This window comes from Eublepharis macularius, chromosome 14 (genome assembly GCF_028583425.1).
Source record: "Eublepharis macularius isolate TG4126 chromosome 14, MPM_Emac_v1.0, whole genome shotgun sequence".
Taxonomy (NCBI): domain Eukaryota; kingdom Metazoa; phylum Chordata; class Lepidosauria; order Squamata; family Eublepharidae; genus Eublepharis; species Eublepharis macularius.
In genome coordinates this window covers 59,479,853-59,502,780 of record NC_072803.1, presented here as the reverse complement: position 1 = coordinate 59,502,780, position 22,928 = coordinate 59,479,853, and the positions used below count along the sequence as shown (strand labels likewise).

Here is a 22,928-nt window from a genome sequence, read left to right as displayed (position 1 = left end):
AGCAGCCCAGCCCCCGGACTTGCTGGCAGACAGCGGCAGGGGGCAGCCGGGAGACAGCAGTTCAGCTGCTCTGTCTGGCAAACAGAGCCAGACCCTGCCTACTCCAGGGGGAAGGGGCAAAAGGCCAAAGCCTCAGAAGGCTGGAGGGAGCAGGGAGAAGCCAGCTAGTCCCACCCACCATGGGGGAGAAAGGGGGCTAAGCAGGCTAGAGGAAAAGGGCCAAGGCAAGGGGAACAGGGACACAGCAACAGCCCAGACAGAGCCCTTACCTTCCAAGGAGGAGAAGCAGCCACCACAGCCCAGAGCCACACCCTGGCTAGAGGACAGCAGCCTGGCTCAGGAGGTGCTAGGAGCCAAGCCCCTCCAGGTGGAGCTGCCACAGGCATTCTGGGGGAGGAGATGGGTAGCCCCTCCCAGCATCAATGAACAGGCAGCACAGAAGCTGGCCAGGGCAGCTCCTCGCGAGCAAGGCCAGACAGGCTCAGCAGCACAAAAGCTGGCCAGGGCAGCTCCTCGCGAGCAAGGCCAGGCAGGCTCAGCAGCACAGAAGCCGGCTAGGGCAGCTCCTCATGAGCAAGGCCAAGGAGACCTCAGCTGGGGATGGCTCGCATTCAACCCCACCCTGCCAGCAAGGCAAGGAAGCCAAGAAGGGATTAGTGGTAGGAGGGAAACACCTGAGGGAAGGCACAGCTGGGCCAAGTCAGGAGAGGGAACAAGCCCAGAAGGAGGGCAGGGCGGGGAAAGGAAGCCCTATATAAGGTGGCTAGGAAGAGCTCTGAGGTGGTGGGTGTGAGTGAGGAGCGATGATGTGGAGTGAGAGCAGTAGGATGCAAGGGTGGTGGCTTGGAGGAGAGTTCTGGAAGGAGGAGATGAAGGAGGATGCAGAGGGTAAGCAGGCCAGGTTGAGCAGGCCAGCGAGTGGGCTGAGAGGGAGTCTGGGTGAGGTATACCGCCCCTCCTTCCACAGAGCAGGGTCCTGCAGAGTCCCTGGCCCCCCTGTGACGTCAGGAGCAGACTGCCCAGTGCCACGCCCAGTGGCAGCCGCAGCAAGCCCTGACAAGCTGTGGCTCACAAAAGCTCATACCCTACCACAAATTTTGTGGTCTTATAGGTTCTATTAGACTCTTGCTCTTTTCTACCACTCAGAGGTGCAAAAGTCAAGTGTTGGCGATCCTAGGACTTCACTTTACCCCTGTACAATCATCAGCAGGACAAAAACATTAAAGTGAAAGGAGAAAAAGTACACCTACAGTCATGAGAAGTGGCAACGTGCTTTTGTACGTGAAATTAAACCTATGATTCTCCTTCGCGTACCCATTCCAGGTTCTGCGTTTTCATGGAAAACCCACAGAGGTACATAAAGCCACATGTACTACCCTGCCCGTACGCTCCCAGAAACTAGATGAACTGCTGAGATGAAGCAGCAACCTGTAAATCAGGAAATGTTTCCAACTCACTTGTCAATCATAGTCTTGAAGTCCAGGACGCCTTCAATCAGTTTAGCTGCAAACCTGGAAAATCCAAACAAATATACACAATGAAATGCAGACAAATTGCTGATTTTACTTTGTATTTATTTTTAATCTTATTTATTTTATACCCTGCTGTTCTCTCCAGTAAGGTCCCAAGGTAGCTTACAACATCGTTCTCCCCTCCTTTGTTCTGTCTTTACAACTACCCTGTAAGGGAAGGGTGAGACAGTATTGACTGGCCCAAGGCTCTGCAAGACACCACTGCAGAAGGGGGATTTGAACCTATGTCTCCCAGATCCTAGAGTTTCTCCACACGAGACAAATTACAGGAGGATGCTCAAGTGAAGGGAGACTCAATGTTAGCCCGTACGGGTAGTTTAAAAGACAGATCGGGCGGCTTTGCCAATTTCACCTCTCTAGAGCCGCAAAGATCGCTTCTCAGAGGATTTGTTTATTTCATCTTTGTCTCCCTGAAGTCACTGTCAATTTCACCTCCCCTTCTGGAGGCAAAGAAAAAACAAACTCTCTGAGGAGTGATCTTTGCTGGCTCCAGAGAGGTGAAACTGACAGAGCCTTCCGATCTATCTTTTAAATCTCAGCATCCCGGCTAACACTGCATGTCCCTTCACTTGCGTGTCCTCGTGTAATTCATCTCATGTAGAAAGACTCCCAGTCTGACACTCTTTAAGTACTACGCCATACTGGCTTGCCATCAAGAGGCACCAGCTTGGATTTTATGGTGGTCCCAAAGCAAACTGCAGGATCAGGAAAGGAGAGAGCAAAGCCTTCTTTTAAGAGAGTTTGAACTTTGTTCTGAGGGAACCAAGAACCACTTTCTGCATTCAGCCTAACTAAGAGCCAAGCTACAAGTGATGCCTGACACAGGTTGGACACTTGTCAGCTTCCCTCAAGTTTTGATGGGAAATGTAGGCGTCCTGGTCTTGCAGCTTGGCTCTCCATTTAATTGAAATTTACAGAGCGGCAGTCTATGGGAGGGAGAACATGCGGTTGGGAGGGGATTGCAGGCGTTGGGCTCTCGCCCTTCCCCTCCGCTGTGTGTGTGTGTGTGTGTGTGTGTGGGTTTCTTAAACTTCATTTAAATGGAGAGCCAAGCTGTAAGACCAGGGCACCTGCATTTCCCATCAAAACCTGAGGGAAGCTGACATGTGTCCAACCTGTGTCAGGTGTCAGGTGTAGCTTGGCCCGCAGTGATAAAGCAACTTCTTCACTGCAGGCAACATGTAGCGGGGTTGCATGTTTTAAATGCCCCCCATCCCTAGGAAAAAGCTTCAACTCTCATCATGTCATGGGAAAAGTTCCAACTCAGCTTTCTCCAACTTGGATTTCTTTGACATGCTTTTTCTTTTATGTGAAAGGCATTTCTTTTAAAAATAAAGGAGCATTCAAATATGTAACAGCAGGGCTTTTTTCTGGGAAAAGAGGTGGTGGAACTCAATGGGTTGCCAGCACAGGGGGCAACTCCTGGCAGGAGGTGATGCCCTGGGTACCACATGCGCACACGCAAAGTGTGCGCACACTCCCAGGACCACACAATGACGTCACTTTGGGTCAGCTGGAACAAGGGGGGGTAGTTTTTTAAAGTTTAAATCGCCCTTGGTAAAAATGGTCACATGGCTGAGCGGCGCGTAGGGCAATCTCAACTCCCCTCTGTCTGGAGATCAGGGGGCGGGGCCACTGGCCATGTGACCATTTTCAAGAGGTTCCGGAACTCCGTTCCCCTGCGTTCCAGCTGGAAAAAAACCCCGTGTAACACACTGCCCCACCCCCTGTGCAGCCTGAAGTGGCAAATGGTGCAACATTTTCCAGCTGAGTTGATGCTGAATGCATAGATTAGCACTCTGGGTGTTGCATGAGGATGGCGACTCAAGACTCTCAGCCACAATTGTTTCAATGGGGCTTGCCTACAACAACTTCCTGGTAGGATTGTGGCTGCTGATTTCAATGGAAAGAATGTCCCATTACTAGGATGTCTCTGGATACATATGATTACCACAGACAATACTTATGAGGGCGGTCTAAAACTGCAATCCTATATACCTTTACTTAGAAGGAAGCTCCAGAGAAAACTGGTGGGAGTTAACTCTGAGTAAAGGTGCATACAGAAAAGAATGGGCCAACTACCACCTAACTATGGACAGATGTCAAGTTATTTATTACATTTCTATTCCACCATTCTCCCACTCAAAGAGGTATTCATAGTAGCCCTGTTCACACTACATTGAATATTGCCTGTATGTGTGTACATCAGTTTGTAAGAAAGAACCAAAGCACGGGCACTGTACGGTCAAAACCAGGGCCCAGTGCCTGGATTAATGTGGGTGTTGTATCATACGTTCGGTTGTACACGCATTGACTGTTACATGAAAATTACTCAACACACCATCAAAGAACAACCAAGTATACACCTTCTGGAAATCACAGCCTGAAAAGGGGAGGGGGAAATTGGGATAATTTAGGATACAGGCCTTTTTCTGACCTGAATGACCAAGGCTTAGCTAAGCTACAAGAGACGAATTACACGAGGAGGAGCACGTGAAGGGAGTCGCAATGTTAGCCAGGAAGATGAGTTTTAAAACAGATCGGAAGGTTTTGTCAATTTCCCCTCTCTACAAAGCCAGGGAGATTCCTGCCCAGAAGGTCTGTTTATTTCCTCTCTTTACTTCTTAGAAGATGTGAAACTGACAGCGCCTTCCGGAAGCAAAGAGGAAATTAACAAACGCTCTGAGGAGTAATCTTTGCTGGCTCTGTAGAGAGGGGAAATTGATAGAGCCTTCCGATCTCTTTTAAACCTCAGCTTCCGGGCTAACATGGTGACTCCCTGCACTTGCTCCTCCTTGTATAATTTGTTTCTTGTAGCTTGGCTCTGAATCTTGTCAGATTTCAGAAGCTAAACAGTCAGTTCTGGTCAGTATTTGAATTGGAGATCAACAAAGGCAGCCAGGTCACATATAACAACAACAACAACAACAACCACAACAACAACCGCCCTTCAGGACAACTTAACACCCACTCAGAGCAGTTTACAAAGTATGTTATTATTATTCCCACAACAATCACTCTGGGAGGTGGGTGGGGTTGAGAGAGCTCTGAGAGAGCTGTGACTGACCCAAGGTCACCCAGCTGGCTTCAAGTGGAGGAGTGGGTTATCAAACCCGGTTCTCTGGATTAGAGTCCTGCTGCTTTTAACCACTACACCAAACTGGCGAAGCAGAGAGCGGCAATTGGCAAACCACCTCTGTATGTCTCTTGCCTTGAAAATCCTAGATGGTCGGTTAAAACTTGACAGAGCATGCACATGCAAACATGCACACACGGTATTTTAAACAGTGCCTCATGATTTGCAAGACCATCATATTTCGCATGTTTTAAAAGTGGGAAAGTGCACTTTCAAAAATCTCTTTTTTATCTTTTAAATAAAGTTTATTAAAAAAAAATTAAAAGCGGAAATCCAAACAAACCCACATGGATTTTTCAGATCTACATTAGAGATCCCTCCTGCTGTCACAGTTTAAGGAATGATTGAAGAAAAGTCCTTTGTAGTTTTGAAACAGAACCATCCTGCTTATCCAGATTTGTGAAGCATCAACTTGAAATTTCAAGACCTCTTAGGGTTTTTTAAGGATCAATGTGCTTTGGCTGTTTTATGGAAGTTTTTATGGATGATTAGATTTCATCTGGGTTCTTTTCCACTCTCCTCACTGGGTCTGACAAGGTCATGTCAGTTTTACTGCTCAGCTGGGATCAGGGGCTGCCAAGTTCACATGTGAGATGGAACCCAAACTGCAGAGCATTAAACTGGGACAGTCATTTGTGCTCAAAAAACAGGTGTGTGCAGCTGTTTTACATCAGTGCACAGAAATGTCTCGTTATGATCCATAAACATACTATTTTTGTACATTTTCAAAACCTTAACATCAGAGTTTTGGGATAATACTGAAGAAATTGTTCTTCTTTAACAACAACAAAAGAAACAACCACGATTTGTGGCCGGAAGGAAAGGCACCTCTAAATACACAAAACTGCATTATCAGTAGGGTTGCCAACTCTGCACTGGGAAATTCCTGGACATTTGGGGGTGGTGACTCTATAACATCATAGAGTCCAGCCTCCAAAGCAACTATTTTCTTCAAGGAAATTGATCTATGTAGTCAGACATTGGCCCTTTGGGCTCAGTCGTCTGCCCTGACTGGCAACTGTTCTCTGGGGTCTCAGGCCAACACCAGCTCTCAGGAACTGTTTAACTGCATAGATCCAGAGGAGTTAGCCGTGTTAGTCTGTAGTTGCAAAATAGTAAAGAGTCCAGTAGCACCTTTAAGACTAATCAACTTTATTGAGGCATAAGCTTTCGAGAACCACAGCTCTCTTCGTCAGATGCAAGAGAGCTGAGGTTCTCGAAAGCTTATGCTGCAATAAAGTTGATTAGTCTTAAAGGACTCTTTATTGTTTCATTGCAGAGGCCCAAGACTGAACCTGGGAGAGTAATTTCCTACACAGAGCCGCATCCCTTCCCTAAAAACATTAAAATCATTTTTAATATTTCCCCCTTTCCTTCCATTAAAGCAACACACCACACACCGAATACCCAGTAAAGTTAGTGGGCATCCTTAATTCTCAGCCTTGCTCACTAAAAAGGGCCCCCACCATTAATCAGCTAAAAATGTAATTTACTTTAAAAGCAATTACAACCCACTCGGGATCAACTTCCAAATCAAACCATAGCGGATTTGCAATGCATATTTCCGGAGAAATTAAGTCCTGCTTTGTTCAACATGGCTTACTCCCAAGTAATTGTGCACTGAATCCGTCTGGATATACCGATCAAAGGCTGCAGCCCTGTTTGATTTATTGCTTTACATATTGGGAATTTTGGCCTCGGGATCCAAACAGATTCAGGGGCTCAGCTCTGAACTCTTGATTCAGGCACGCCGGCCTGAGATCTCGCACTGCTCTGAAGAGGAAAGATTCTTTTTATTCTGGGGCCTGCTTGATCTTTCCTTGGATTGGCTGGTATTTTTAAACACAGCTGGAGAACAGATGAAAGGCAACAGACACAAGGGAGGATGGGTAAGTGTGGAAAAGGTGATCCTGTACAGAGGTCAGCGCTTGACTTTTAGTGACAATGCCAAGATCAGTCTAAGTCTGGGACAAAGAGACTAGAGAGAGAGAGAGAGAGAGAGAGAGAGAGTGCACCACGCAGGGAGCCAACCTAAGGGTATGTCCACAAGAGCTCCTTAACCAGATTTCATTTAAGCTTCATCCCTTATTGCTATTATTGTGAATTCCTATTTATCTATTGAGTACATTTTCCTATGAGAAGCTCAGTCCATGTTTCTCCCTTTCCCTTTTTAAAATTTTTTATTTATTTTATTTATTTATGTCATTTATAGTCCGCCTTTCTCACTGAGACTCAAGGCAAATTAAATAGTGAGAAATTAGTACAATCAGTAGCAGGGACGTTTCTATACAGTGTCAAGGACATTTCCACAAACAATGTCATAGGATCTTACAAAGATATAGCATTAGCAAGGAACCAATACAAAGTTGAAGAAGTGCTGAAACAGAACATAATCAATTCTAGGACTGACATGGATAACATGATGCACAGGTAATATATAGGAGCAGGGCTCATTTCGAGGGGGAACACGCCGGAACGCAGTTCCGGCAGTTCCCCAAAGAGGTCACATGTCAGGTGGGCCCCGCCCACCTGATTCTTGGCCATTTTGGGCCCATTTCGGCCTAGATTGGGGCCGGATCGGGCCTCTGACGGGTGGTGGATCACTCTCCCGCTCAGCAGCAGTCCCATCCTGACCATTTTGAGGCCTTTTTGGGCCATTTTCAGCCCCTTTTTGCCATTTGGGGCCCAATTTTGGCCCTGGATGGTCAGGATTGGGTCCAAAACAGCCAGGATGTCAGGGGGTGTGGCATATGCAAAACAGTTATGCTAATAACACACTTCTGGTGATGCCAAGGGGCATGGCATATGCTAATGAGTGATGCTAATAAGTTATGCCAATGAGTTCCTCAGCTCTTTACGAAATCTACATAGTGGTGAAGTCTATGGTCCCTAACTCATTAGCGAAGCATCTGAGACCCCCTCCCTACAACGTTAGCCTGAGACAGAGCAACTAGTTCAAGGACAAAGCCAGTATTGCCTAGTGGTTAGAGTGTTGGACTAGGACCTTGGACAAGAGGGGTTAAAACCTCTGCTCCCCACCCACCCCCCACCATGGAAGGTTGCTTTGGGCCTCTCTCACTCCTTCATCTTAAACTTACCTGACAGGCATCATACCCTGCCACAAATTTTGTTAGGCTTATAGGTGCTACAGGACTCTTGCTCTTTTCTACTGTTACCTGACAGGGTAGTTGCTGTGAGGACAGAGTGGAAGAGGGGAGAGTTATGTGATAAGTGGATATTCAAGCAGATTTTAAAGGGATCAATCTGTAAGCATCTGAAGGACCGCTCAGTGATCCAGGGAAGTCAGTATGGTTTTGTCCCTAACAGATCTTGCCAGACCAACTTGGTTTCCTTCTTTGATCAAGTGACCAGCTTACTGGATTGGGGGAACTCTGTTGATGTGATTTATCTGGATTTCAGTAAAGCTTTTGATAAGGTCCCCCATGACATTCTGATGGGCAAACTGTGGACTGGACTATAGGAAAGTTCAGTGGATAGGGAACTGGTTAGAGGACCGCACCTAAAGAGTGGTGGTCAACAGCATTTTATCAGATTGGAAGGAGGTGTCCAGTAGGGTGCCGCAGGGCTCGGTTTTTGGCCCGGTACTTTTCAATATTTTTATCAATGATCTGCGTGAAGGAGTGGAAGGGCTGCTTATTAAATTTGCTGATGATACCAAATTGGGAGGAGTAGCAAACACCCAAGAAGACAGAATTAAAATTCAACAAGACCTGAATACTCTGGAGAAGTGGGCAGCTGTGAATAGGATGCAATTCAACAAAGACAAGTGCACAGTATTACGTCTGGGCCACAAAACTGGGAAGCACAAATACGGGAAGGGGGATACACTTCTGGGCAGCAGTATATGTGAAAGAGATGTTGGGGTAAGAGTGGACTGTAAACTAAATATGAGCAGTCAGTGTGATGCAGTGGCAAAAAAGGCCAATTCAATCCTGGGTTGTATCAAAGGGGCCATAGCGTCGAAATCGCAGGAGGTCATAGCCCCTCTCTATACTGCCTTGGTCAGGCCACACCTGGAGTATTGTGTGCAGTTCTGGAGGCCTCACTTCAAAAAGGATGTGGACAAAATCAAGATGGTGCAGAGGAGAGCGACGAGGATGATCAGGGGTCTGGAGACTGAGCCCTACGAGGAAAGGCTGAGGGCCTTGGGAATGTTTAGTTTGGAGAAGAGGAGGTTGAGGGGGGACATGATTGCTCTCTTTAAATATTTGAAAGGCTGTCATTTGGAGGAGGGCAGGGAGCTGTTCCAGTTGGCAGCAGAGGGTAGAACCCGAAACAATGGGCTTAAATTACATGCACAAAGGTACCGGCTGGATATTAGGAAGAACTTTTTCACAAAGTAGTTCAAAAGTGGAATCAGCTGCCTAGGGTGGTGGGTGAGCTCCCCTTCACTGGCAGTTTTCAAGAAGAGGCTGGATGAATATTTGTCAGAGATGCTTTAGGCTGATCCTGCACTGGGCAGGGGGTTGGACTAGATGGTCTGTATGGCCCCTTCCAACTCTATGATTCTATGATCAGGGGTCATTTTGTAGAAAAAGAGCTGGAGGAACTCATTAGCATAACTCATTAGCATATGCCATGCCTCTTGCCATCACTGGAAGTATGTCATTAGTATAGCTGATTTGCATATGTCACACCCCCTGACATCACCTATTCTGGCTGTTTTAGACCCAATCCTGGCCATTCAGGGCCGAAATTGGGCCCAAATGGCAAAAAGGGGCTGAAAAGGGCCCCAAACTGGTCAGGATCGGGCCGCTGATGAGCGGGAGAGTGATCCACCACCTGTCAGAGGCCCAATCCGGGCCATTTTGGACCCAATCCAGGCCAAAACGGGCCCAAAATGGCCGAGAGTCAGGTGGGTATTCCTGTGCGTTCCCCCTCGAAATGAGCCCTGAGTGGTATACATTTTTTTTAAAAAAAGGTCAACAAGTGCCCTCCATAGCAGAGTAGGATTTATAACTGAGTCTTGTAGATCCTTGTCTGACACTAAACTGCATTTTCTGAGGATGGCTCCTAATCTTGGAGCCTTCTCAAGTCAAAATGGGCAGAACTTGCACGTGTCTACAGACACATCTTGAATGTTACCGTTATGTTTACATTCTTTTTATTAATACGCAAGCTACCGCTAGCTCATTTTTCAAAATGGAACGTAGGCATGTGAGCGGCCTGAATAAATAAAATGGACAAAGAGTGCCAAAATTAAAAGGGGGAAGGAAAAGGAAATCTCAAGGTCCTCTTAAAATGAAGTTTAACTGTACAAATCCAGGGGAGTTAGCCTTGTTAGTCTGTAGTTGCAAAACAGTAAAGAGTCCAGTAGCATCTGATGAAGAGAGCTGTGGTTCTCGAAAGCTGACGAGGCATCTGACGAAGAGAGCTGTGGTTCTCGAAAGCTTATGCTACAATAAAGTTGGTTAGTCTTAAAGGTGCTACTGGATTCTGTACAAATCCAGCACCTACTGCCTACTGATGCCAGAGATAAAGACGGGAGAGAAGAAAAACAACACATTGTCAATACGGGCTATCGCTCTCCAACATGACCCCAAATTAAGAACTGAAAACTATTAATACCTTTTGATTCTTGTGAAAAAGAGATATTAAAAAAATAAAAGCAGGAAAAATGGGTATACACAGTCATGGCTTTCAAACTTCAATTTGGAGTCTTGCTAGGGAACAAAAACCTTGCACTGGCTGCGCATTGTAAGTGTGATGCCGAAAAACAGTCAGAGACAAGAGAACTGGGGCTCGAAACTTGGAAAGCTGTCATTCTAACAACAGCCAACGTGGCCACAATTACCTCAGCTGGCCTTGCCGATCCAGAAAATCCTGCTTGGGCAGTACTACACCAGGACTAGAATGCACCACCACCGGAAGACGATACTCCAGGTATGCGGTTTTCAGCCACCACTCTGAGAGCTGGGAAGAGAAAAAGAGCAGGGATAGAAGCCTTCAGTCAACACGAAGGACGTCCTAGGTCACACCGTTGCTGGCTGTGAAGTGCAAGGTGCATATCGCCAGGTTTCCAGCGTTTATATGTTAAGAAAAAAAACCCCAGTTCAAAAGTCCAGTGTGGATTGTACAATCTTCGGTCTAGTTCACACATGCAGGGAAACGGGAGAGTACTGTAAAAGGCAGCACTTGAGATGACCCATAGTAGATTTCAGCTTTGCATGTTCCTTTAGCACAAACGCTACCCCTGAACGGAAAACCAGAAAACCACGGCAAAACGTGCTTCCCCCTTTCTTTGTTGATTTTCTATTTGCAGGGAGGTTTATTTTTTAAACCTAGGGGAGCATTCCAATATCGAAATGTCACATTCCATGTGTAAGCCTGAAGTAGTACAGCCCATTCAGTTGGTGTAGTGGTTACGAGTGGCAGGACTCTAATCTGGAGAACCGGGTTTGATTCCCCACTCCTCCGCTTGAATCAGAGAATCATAGGGTTAGAAGGGATCTCCAGGGGCATCTAGTCCAAGCCAGCTGGGTGACCTTGGGGCAGTCACAGCTCTTCTACAGCTCTCTCAGCCCCACCCACCTCACAGGGGGATTGTTGTGGGGATAACAACAACAACAACCAACTTTGTTTTGTAAACTGCTCTGAGTGGGTGTTGTCTGGAAGGGCGGTATATAAACTGAATTTTGTTGTTGTTGTTGTTGTTATTCACAACCTGGCTGTCTGTTGATCTCCCATTCAAATACTGGTCAGAACTGACCCTGTTTAGCTTCCAAGATCTGACAAGATTAGGCTATCTTGGCTCATCCAGGTCAGAAAAAGGCCTGTATCCTAAATTATCCTAATTTCTCTCTCCCCTTTTCAGGCTTTCATTTCAACAACAATGTTGCTGCTGCTGTTGTTATTATTCTACCCTCTCATTCCTCTGCACGTGTGAATCAAGCCCAACTCACACCTTACTGCTCTGACCTCCTCCAGGGCTCCAGCCAGTCACCTACCCAGTTCTCGTGTTTCCGAGCCCTCCTCTCCAAACTCTTCTGCAGCCGTTCTCCAACACCGCCTGGCTTCCGAAACTCCTCCACCAGCTGTTTGGTGTGGCTCAGCTCCTCTTCGCTGATGATGGGCTGCAGCGCCAACAAGTAACGATCCAAGGTCTGCTGGAGTGGCGGGACTGGAAGGGCAGGCAGGCCCTCTTGGTGGGCAAGGTATCTGCCCGGAAGCTTTCTCAAAGCCACCGGTTTCACCAAACTCGACGGCCTCGCCTGCAAACCCCAAAGCAAACACATAAGACCTTCCCGGTCCAACATGCGTTCCTTCCCAACGCTAACCATCTCAATGACCTTACTGTACATCTGGGATTTACTTCTTGAGACAGTTCACAGCCAACCAGTGGAATTAATCCTGGGAGCCGAGTTAACCGAGGAGGGGGGAAGCTAAATCTGGTTAATCCACACGACTGCATTAATACATCATGGGTAACCAGAATTACAGTACAGTTCTAAGTAGATAGATCAAGATGGGTAGCCGTGTTAGTCTGTCTGTAGCAGTAGAAAAGAGCAAGAGTCCAGTAGCACCTAGAAGACAAACAACATGTGGGGTGGGGTGGGAGCTTTCATAAGGCACAGCTCACTTCTTCAGGTATCTTCAGGTATCTGAAGAAGTGAGCTGTGACTCATAAAAACTCCTACCCTACTACAAATTTTGTTAGTCTTCTTGGTGCTACTGGACTCTTGCTCTTTTCTAGTTCTATGAAGAGTTAGACCTTCTAAGCTCGCTGACTTCAATTAACTTAGAAGAGTGTATGTATAGATCTAAGGGAGGAAAGGGCAGTGGGGAAGAAGCACGAAACCTGCAACATTGGGGGGGGGGGCTGCCATTCATGCACATTTCCCCTTAACTACAGTTACTGATGATATACAGGAGCTTCTATGACTACACCCAGACAATAAGCGCATATGGCCTGCTTGGACCTTGGTGAGCCTCAAGTTTTCATCCAGACTACCCCATTTCACATAAACTGGTTGGGATCTGAGCTTACTCTGCCTAGACATGTTTGTGATTTGTTTACATGGGATGGTTTTTACATGCCGGGGTTCCAAAAAGACTAACAAATTGTCTGTGTTTGGAAAGCTGTGAAAACATCCTTGTAGAACAGGGCAGGGGAAGGGGAGAATTCCTTAAATAAATATATCAAAAGCAACAACGAAAATGAGAACGCTCGCAGAGAACCGATTCAAAGCTGGACTTCCTAATGTTGCTACTTTGAACATTGGGTCCAGGTAAGTTATTGTTTGCTAGATTATCATTTATTACAGTGCACAATAGTCATCTCTGTGTTACCTCGCCAAAGAGCAAGGATAGTATCACTGTGGCTTTGGATCTTTCCAAACCGGAGCAGGCTTGGCAGGCTAATATTTTTGTCATCATCATCATCATCTGAATTTGGAAGGCTAATATGAATTGGTTTGTGCCATCCTTATCTCTTAAAAATGTGTCACTGAATACCCCAAAATTCCATGAAGTTCACTACCTGGCCTTGACCGTTAGTCACAGTAATAGTTCTCCCCTGCTTTCTGCCTCCCTCACCCAGTAACTGAAAAAATCAGATACAGTGCTTCTCGAAGGCTTGTGCTGCAGTGGAATTGGTTGGTCTTGGAGGTGCTGCTGGACTCTTTTTGATTTTGCTACTACAGACTAACACGGCTAACTCCTCTGAACCTTTACAGAAGCAAACTGATCTCCATATCAGAAGGAGCTGTTTGCATCTCCATATCAGAAGGAGCTGTTTGCATCTACTCCGCCCTCCCCTCTCCTCCTCTATATCTGACCAGTTTCTTTTGGGCCTCCATGCATCTGATGAAGAGAACTGTGATTCTCGAAAGCTTATGCTAGAATAAAATTGGTTAGTCTTAAAGGTGCTACTGGACTCTTTTTGATAGTGCTTCTGAATATGGATGTTCCAACAATGTGTCAGGGTTAACAGCTGCTGCTGGACTACTCTTCCATGAATGCGTCTGCTTCAGTGTTCACATTTAGTCTGGACTTTGCCTGTTGTTGAACTGACTCTCTGCTGCTCTCAACATTCCATGGCTCCTACAACATGCTCGGTCCTCCTCTGGCTATTTTGCATTTTTTATTCTTTTGGTTTGGTTTACAACCCCCCCCCTTTTTTTTGCATATCTTAGGACCCCTGAGGATGCAGAGACCACTACAGTGTTTGAAGGTGCCTTACCTCTCATTAACTGGCGCGAGGAGGGGGGCAGCCACTTTATGAGGTATAGTGATAAGAATATCAACAACATTCATCGTCGTGTCTTCTGTGCAGTCCCACATAGGGAACTGCACATGCGCAGTTCCCTTGCGTGCCTGCACAGAACGCTCGATGAACAACAGTTACAGGTAGGTGCAACCCTTTTTTCTGTACATATATATTCTTTGTCAACAGCAAATCCATCTGCAGTTCAGTTTTGTGATGGAAATGCAAAAGAGCTCATAAATGTTCAAGTGTAGTAATCTGTTAGGGAAATCTTGTGTGTGTGTGTGTGTGTGTGTGCGCACATGCGCTGTCAAGTCACATCTAACAGTGTGGTGTAGTGGTGTCATCCATCCAAGTACTAAACAGTGTCAACTCTACTTAGCTTTAGAGAGCTAATGAGATCAGGCCAGACTGGGCCATTCAGGTCAAGGCAAGGAACCTTAGGCATAGAAATGTGGATGTTGGGAACAGGTGGAGGGGGGGCATTTTGAGCCAGAAAATATCACAAATTGGTATATAAAGCAGGTTGTAGAAGCAAGACTGGGTTTTGTGTGGCTCTGCAAATTGTAAGTTTCACATAAGAACAGAAGCCTTGGGATCTACACAATTTACCCATTTGCTGAAATGTCAAAAAAAGATACGAACTGGAAAGTACATAACAAATGAATTGTCCACATCTAAATGGAAACACAATGCAGACATGTCTGGGGTGTACAGATCAGGAGGTAATGATATTTTAATTTTTAATTAAAACAATTAATTAATTAATGCATGTGTGAAGAAATAAATATACTCACCTACACAATTACACAAGAATCAAAATATTAAAATATCATTACCAATGATATTTTAATTTTTAATTAAAATTTTTAATTAAAAATTAAAATATCGTTGGTAATGATATTTCAATATTTTGATACTTGTGTAATTGTGTAGGTGAATATATTTATTTCTTCACACTTATGCATTAAGCACAAAAGGTGTCCCTTTTGTGGATTTCTCTTAATTCGATCTAGAGGAGTTAGCCATGTTAGTCTGTAGTTGCAAAATAGTAGAGTTCAGAAGCACCTTTAAGTCTAACCAACTTTACTGTAGCATAAGCTTTCGAGTAGCATAAGCTTTCATGCATCTGATGAAGAGATCTGTGATTCTCGAAAGCTTATGCTACAATAAAGTTGGTTAGTCTGAAAGGTGCTACTAGACTCTTTACTACTTCTTAATTCAATGAAATCATGTTCTTTTTTTAAAAAAAAGAAACAAGAAACAGATCCTGTTTCAATTCCTAGCTTGGGGTCCAGGACTTAACTGGCTTATTATTACAGATCCAAATACTAGCACTCTGACTGGGATGGCTTTAAGTCACATCTGGCACACAACCAAATCCCAAGAAGACACAGGGGACAGGCCAATTTGCTTTTATCAACATGCATAAGGTCACATGGCTGAAGTCTGCCAGGATCCAAGAGAACGCTCCAAGATCCCCAAGCCCCTTGCATTGACAATGACATGTGGAAATCCTTCAAAAAAAATCACAGCCACAGATAGATGGCCTACGATACTGTTAAGAGTCTCAAGACAGGCTTGCTTGCTTGCCTGCCGCTGGTGCTACAGAGATATTTCTGGCAGTTTCTGGATACCCTTTCCACCACTGCACATGGAATCACCCTCCCCCCCCCCACACACAGATAATATTAGTAATACTGAACATTTATATAATCTTTACAGCAGCCCTGTAAAAGAGCCGGATTCACAAACAGATTAAGTAAACTATAATGCTCTGATTGTAAGGGGCCTCTAAGTACAAAACAATTACCATTTTTTGTTAATGCTGTGGAGCCTCTTAAACTTTATATAACTTAGGACCTCAGCATGCCTTAATCTGTCCCTGACCGGTGCTATTATCCTGGCCAGCTAGTACAGCATCTAGGGCTGCAACCCTAAACAGACTTATTATCTTATTATTAATTTTGATGACATTTTATCCTGCCCTTCCACCAAGGAACTCAAGCCTACGGTTCTCTCCTCCTCCATTTTATATTCACAACGGTCCTGCAAGGTAGGTTCATTTAAGCACACAAACAACTGGCTCAATATTGCCCATACGGCTTTCAGCAGAATCCCCTTGAACCTTATTCCTGCCAGCAAATACATGCCGCGCATCTTGCCGTATCTTTCCCTTACTGCTCAACAAAAATACACACGTCAGTGGATTTTTATCTCCAGTAACGCACCTCAAGCCTAACTTTATACACATAGGAGAATGAGGAGGCAAAGACCCATGGAAGAAGAACGTATCGCACCACTTCAGACTGCAAGCAGAAGACCACATTTTGGAGCTCTCTCTTCAACAGAAAATCACCCCAGCAAGCAACAAAAAGGGCCTTCCCCTTCTTCCTGCTGGGCTAGATTTCTTTTTGCAGGGAGGTCGCCCCCCCCCCCCCCGCGCAAAGAAACATTCAGAGATGGAGTCCACCATCAAAAGTCTGAATTGATTCAAGTCCAGGCTGTTCTACCACCTCATCCTCCTGCATGTGAGAACAAGATCTCTGGACATGCCCCCCCCTTTCCCAAAAGTACTTGAGATCTGTTCAGTATGACAGCTGGTTGCTTTCAGTGCAAATCTCACTTCAGTTAGAAATCTACCAAGACAGTTACTGAGGGCTATAATTTATCTGCCTCCTGTTCTTCCTTCATGGTTCTCGTCTCTTCCTTTTTATCTTCACAAGCACCCTATGAGGTAGGTTATGCCAAGAGATCACAACTGCCCCTCAATAATCCAGAGATCTTCTCAGAAGAATAACCTGTGGCTCCCAATTGCTCAAACAGATTAACTGCTATCCCATACAAAACGTCAGCATTCTCCTTTCATATAGGAAGATTTTCATTTAAATCAAGATTGATTTCAGTCAAAGTCATTAAGGAAAAAAGTCCATTTATGTAACTGATTTAAGAAAATCAACTTTCCCATTTTGAAATTCATGTACTCCCTGAACAAACACATATACCGCCTGGTTGGTGTTACTATTGATTTGCAACTGAATCAAACCTTTACTTAACAGAGGAGGGTTACCCCATACTTCAAACCATTTAACTTGCATTCCTCTTGTGCTGCAAAATTATATTTGCTTAGAGTTAGAGACCGATTCCCATTTAGCTCTCTTTGGGTGCACTCAAGGATATGCCAGAAAATCACTTCCATGAAGGTTGCAGCACAAGACATGCTCATTGAGAGGCAACTCTCACTGCACAGAGAGGGATTTACCTCCAAGTAAAATTGCACAGGAGCATACAGAACTTTCCAGAAACAAAAGACGGAAGTTACTAGGCTCGCTATTGCTTTGTTGTGAGACGAACCATAAATGCCCTTGAGGTCTGGTACAGCAGCGGCTTTCCACGCCAAAAGTTCCAAGTTCAATTCCTGGCATGTCCTCTTTTAAGGATAAGGCACAGGTGCTGCAGAGAAGGGTCTGTCTCCCAGTCAGGGAAGATAATCCTCAGCTAGACAGACCAACGGACTGGCTCAGCATAAGGTGACCTCTTACATTTATATATTCCTACAATCAGGGCTTTTTTTCTGGGAAAAGAGGTGATGGAACTCAAGAACGCACAACGACGTCACTTTGAGTCAGCTGGAACAAGGGGGGAGTTTTTTAAAGTTTAAATCACCCTTGGCGAAAATGGTCACATGGCCGGTGGCTCCGCCCCCTGATCTCCAGACAGAGGGGAGTTTAGATTGCCCTCCGTGCTGCTGCGGCCATGTGACTATTTTTAAGAGGTGCCGGAACTCAGTTCCACCGCATTCCCGCTGAAAAAAAGCCCTGCCTACAATAGACATAAATCCATTTACCAAAGTGGCAGGTTCACACACCAGCTATAAAAGTGGCAAAACCAGGCCACCTGCACAGGGGATTCTACATCTTCAGTGGGTTCCGCTAGCATGCAGGGGGAAAAATATGACTTAGTAAATAAACCAGAAGAAAAACCCAAACATGGACTCCTGCGGGCTGAGCATGCCCAAGAGGCCTGGATTGCTGAGCATAGTTTAAAGTCTGTGAAGGGGAAGGGGGAGAAACAGAGGCAGAGTGGGAAATTAGCTTGTTATAACCTTTTGAGAAGAGAAGAGTTTGTGGAGGATTTCCAAACTGTCTGCCCCACCCTGGTTTCCTTCTGGGGGCCCCAACTTGTGTTCATAGCTTGAGTACTCTTGCATTAGAAGCACAAGCATTAACAAGTTCATATTAAATCCAATTTTCTTTTAAAACCAGTTATTTAAAAAAAGATGCTTGTTATGATGGCATGTTTTAAAATTGAGCACCAGTTTTTAAAAAAATAATTTCATCCCACCCTTCAATTGCAAGATGATAATAATATAGATTTACCTCCTGTTGCAAGGATTCATATACAGGAGCCAAAGGCTAACAACTGTTATTCTGGCAAAAGGTTTCACGGACTAGAACCCACTTTGCTATAAGTAGTTCCCTCACAATGCATTTTGCAAAATCCTGAACGCCCCAACCCTTACAGGTGTTCGCTTGTGAATGGTTGGTATTTTTATTTTTTAAAATTTATTCATGTTATTTATAGTCCGCCTTTCTCACAGAGACAAGCAGTGCAATCCTAAACAGAGTTACTCCAATCTAAGCCCACTGAAATCAATGGGTTTAGACTGTAGTAACTCTGTTTAAGATTGTACTGGAGGTGAATTACACCTTGCGAGTCAGTACAGTCAATATCAAAGACATTTCAATAAAACATGTAATGGGTATACAGATGCAAATGTGCAAAGATTTCAACAACCCACAAAAATCCAACACAGAACTGAAGAAATGCTGAAACAGAGCACAAGCAATTCTAGGACTGACACATTAAACAACATAGGAAGTACCCAGTAGCATCGCAACAGTAGTGAAGTCTAAAGTCCCTCAGTATTTCTAGCAATAAATAGAGTGTAAAATTCAAATTCAAATCCAAGTCAGGAAAAATACAGAGACACGTCATCCCAGACTTCCAACATCCCATGGTCCCATGACCTTTGTTTCAAGCCTGGTCCATCAATCTACTGCATTATGAGGATCTCCTCCTAAGCACCCCAGTGAGTTCTAATCTACCGAAGTCCACCCAAGTTTGTGCCCGGAATAAAGTTTTGACAGTCTTGAAATTGCTTTGCACACACACACAAAAAGAGGCTGCACAGGTATGCAGAAGCTGGTAAAGTATGCTCGAGAGAAGCAATACTTCAAAATGCATTTTAGTGAAATCTGCCTCATAATCCGATAAAGCGTTCAGGTGCAACAGTCTACGGTTTAAATGCAGAGGAGTTAGCTGTGTTAGTCTGTAGTAGCAAAATCAAAAAGAGTCCAGTAGCACTTTTAAGACTAACCAACTTTATTGTAGCATAAGCTTTCGAGAATCACAGTTCTCTTCGTCAGATGCATCTGACGACGAGAACTGTGATTCCCGAAAGCTTATGCTACAATAAAGTTGGTTAGTCTTAAAGGTGCTACTGGACTCTTTTTGATTTTACAGTTCTAAAGCAATAGACCCAATTTATTGCACCGGAGCGCTTTATGGGATTACGAGGCAGATTCCACTCAAATGCCTTTTGAAGTATTCAGTCTTTAAATTGCCGCAAGACTCCTTTGCGACGTGTTGGCTGCAGCGGGCGAGCACGGCCCCTCTCCAGCGGAACGTTTGAAACTGACATCCCTTCGGGTGCCCGCGCGCGGTTCCAACGCTTCTTGGTCGGCTCCCCGTCGGAGCGCAGCTGCCGCCGCGCCAAGAGCTCCCGGCCCCCGGCCCAAAGCGCCCCCCGGACACGCCTCCTGCTCCAGCCCTTCCGTCCGGGTCTTCTCGGAGAAAGGCAGGGGTGCGCAAGAGAAGGACGCGCTCCCGTGACCTGACCCGAGCGAGCCCTCAAGCCCTCCCCTCCCCAAGGACTCTGCCCGGGAAATCTCCTTTGGCGCGGCGCTTCTGGCTCCGCTTGCCAGGGGGGTGCCCCGGACTCATAGGGTTGCCAGCCTCCAGGGAGTGGCTGGAGATCTCCCGGAATTACAACTGGTCTCCAGGCCACAGAGATCACCTGGAGAAAAGGACTACTTTTAGGGAGGGCTCTATGGAATTATGCCATGCCAGGGTCTTTTCTCTCCCCAAACCCCACTTTCTCCCGGTTTCAACCCCCAGATCTCCAGGAATTTCCCCACTTGGAGCTGGCAACCCCCCCCCCCTCCTGCTGAACCCCGGCTGCGGCACACCCCCGTGCGCGTCTTGGCCCGGAGACCTCCCCACGGCCGTCGGGGCTGCCCAGGACCCCCCTTGCGCCCTGCGAGCAGCCGCGCCGCGCAGCACTCACCATGCTCCTCGCGAGGAAGGCCAGCATAGTCCCGCTGCCTCGTCGCCACCCCTTGCGCAGAGGGGGCAAAGTCCTGCAGATCGGCCTTGAGGCGCGGCCGGGGCAAGTTTGGGAGCAGCCCGACGCCCGGCCAACCACCCCGGAGCATTGCGGCTGCCAAGGGGGCGGTGCCAGGCGGCAGCCATCTTGGTGACGGGCACCTCCTCTGCTCTTCTGGACCCGGGGCTGGAAGCAAGCGCGTTCCCCCCATCTTGGTCATGGGCAAAGCTGCCCTTTTTTGCAAGCTGCGGTTATTTATTTGCAAGCCAGGGGGAGGGAAGGGGACAGCTGGTGAGGTGGGGGGGGTGCCTGTGTTTTTCCTTCCTCGTGCCTTTGACAGCTGTGTGACATTCAGACCTTGCAAAAGTTGAGATCTCCGCATCTCCCTGGCAGGAAAAGCAAATCTGCAGAACTTCTGCCCATTATGCAGTTGTTAAAAACAGAGTTGTTGTTAAAAACAGAGGAGTTGTTAAAAACAGATGAAATATGCATCACATATATAAAAGAAAAAAAACTGTAAGAAATGGGATAAGAAATAGAGTAAGTGGATAAAAAAGCAAAGAAATTAAATAATGATTGGAGAGATTAAAAGGGAAAATTGAAGGTATAAGGGGCGTAGCCAGTTATGCAGTGGCTTTCTTAATTTATGGATTGATGGTTATACTGGAAAAAAAATTTCCTCCTTTTTTTGGAAACATTTATTACATAATGAAGGTCTTGTACACAAATCTGTTACTGAAATGTTTTTTCTTTTTGTAATCCCCTTCCCCATTATAAAAACCTAATAAAAATAATTTACAAAAAATAACGGAGGATTATTTTTTTAAAAAAAAATGAACAGTCTGATCTTGAGTAAAGTGTATGAGCTGGCATAAACATGAATTACTAGACTATGAATTATTATGAATTATTAGAATAAGAATTATTAGAAAGTCCCCAATTCAGATGTTGATTCTTTGTACTCATTCCTATCTGCAATATGGGGAATATACCGGTCAACCTTCCAGGTTGTTGTAAGAATTGTAGGATAATAATACAGGAGTTAAAGTTTAATATTTTTTTCTTTTATTCCAGAAAATACTTTCATGAAAGTGTATTTCTTTCAGATGCTCTAGTCCATGAAAGCTTATGCTGAAATAAAATGTCATTGTCTTTAAAGTGCTACAAGACTCCTGTTTATTTTTGCTGCAACTTTCTGGAATTAAAATAACATGTATTTGTTACACAAATTCAGTGTGATGCGAAGATCAGGGACCTAGGCCAGGAGATCTGGGTTCAAATTCCTATGCTTTCTACATAAGCTCAGGCCACGCAGTTGCAATGATGTGGGAGTGGGGCAGGGGGAAGGGTGCATGTTTTGGAAGACTGGGAGGGTCAACAATATAATAATCCTTATATGCATAATTTTGATGCCTGCAATCATTGTGTGGTCCTGGGAGCGTGCGCGCACTTTGCCCGCGTGCATGTGGTACCAGGGCCACCACCTCCCACCAAGAGTTGCCCCCTGTGCTAGCAACCCACTGAGTTCCACCACCTCTTTTCCCAGAAGAAAAAGCCCTGTGTACAAGGTATGTTTAGAGAATCATTTCTGGCTTGCAACGCTTACAGAGATCCATGGGTCTTAGTTCCAAGGAGAAAAACACAAGGCCTTCAATGCTAGATCTATGCAGCAAGTCCTACTTACCGTGATGGTAAGGAAACTATGCAGCAAGTCCTACTAAACACAGTGGAATTTACATCTGAGTAAATGTGTAGGACCAAGTAAACAGGCATTTGGAAAGATTTGCAATACCATTAATTTTTTTTACCCCAACTACCACAAGTTGCTCAGGGCAATGTACAAGTGTCTCCTCTCCTCCATTTTATCTTCACAACCCGGGCTTTTTTTCTGGGAAAAGAGGTGGTGGAACTCAGTGGGTTGCCAGTACAGGGGGCAACTCTTGGCAGGAGGTGGTGCCCTGGGTACCACATGCGCGTGCGCAAAGTGCGCGCACACTCCCAGGACCAATGACGTCACTTTGGGTCAGCTGGAACAAGGAGGGAGTTTTTAAAAGTTTAAATTGCCCTCGGCGAAAATGGTCACATGGCTGGTGGCCCCGCCCCCTGATCTCCAGCGGCGTAGAGGGCAATCTCAACTCCCCTCTGTCTGGAGATCAAGGGGCGGGGCCACCAGCCATGTGACCAATTTCAAGAGGTTCCGGAACTCCGTCCCACTGCGTTCCAGCTGAATAAAAGCGCTGTTCACAACTCTGTGAGGTAGGTTAGGCCAAGACAAAAGAGAGTAGCTGTGGCCCAACGACATGCAAAGAACCTTCATGGCAGTATATAGTAAGTGGCAGCAGTTACCATTGCTGATGAAGGTGTCTGAGCCAAGAGGCCCTTGAGGCTCTAGGAAAGATGCTAGAGCTGTATCATGGGCCGATTCCAGATGGCCAGAAATTGCGGTTTTTCTGCGGAAATAATCGCTTACCGGCCACGTGTTCACTTTCGTCTCCATCCGCTTTGTCTCGCAGCGTGCCGTGCCGTCCCGCTTCCGGATGTTCACACGGCCAACTGAGGTACCTGGGATTGGTTGTTTCCTCCCCGTCACAGTTGACATCGGGGGCCTTCATTGGTTCACATTTCAGTTTTTTTAAAAAAAAATTT

The 22,928-nt window shown here is 45.7% G+C and overlaps 1 protein-coding gene across 1 annotated transcript in view; it reads right to left on the bottom strand.

Moving 5' to 3' along the window:
- Nucleotides 1-20,390, bottom strand: part of CRAT (carnitine O-acetyltransferase) — a 46,081-nt gene extending 25,691 nt beyond the window's left edge. The window contains exons 1-4 of the mRNA XM_054997382.1: nucleotides 20,244-20,390; nucleotides 11,637-11,900; nucleotides 10,484-10,602; nucleotides 1,458-1,511 (exon numbers count right to left, since the gene is read on the bottom strand). Of these exons, the coding sequence (XP_054853357.1) occupies nucleotides 1,458-1,511; nucleotides 10,484-10,602; nucleotides 11,637-11,900; nucleotides 20,244-20,270 (464 nt within the window). The 5' untranslated portion in view covers nucleotides 20,271-20,390. The remainder of the gene's footprint in view (nucleotides 1-1,457; nucleotides 1,512-10,483; nucleotides 10,603-11,636; nucleotides 11,901-20,243) is intronic.
- Nucleotides 20,391-22,928: the final 2,538 nt, after the last annotated feature.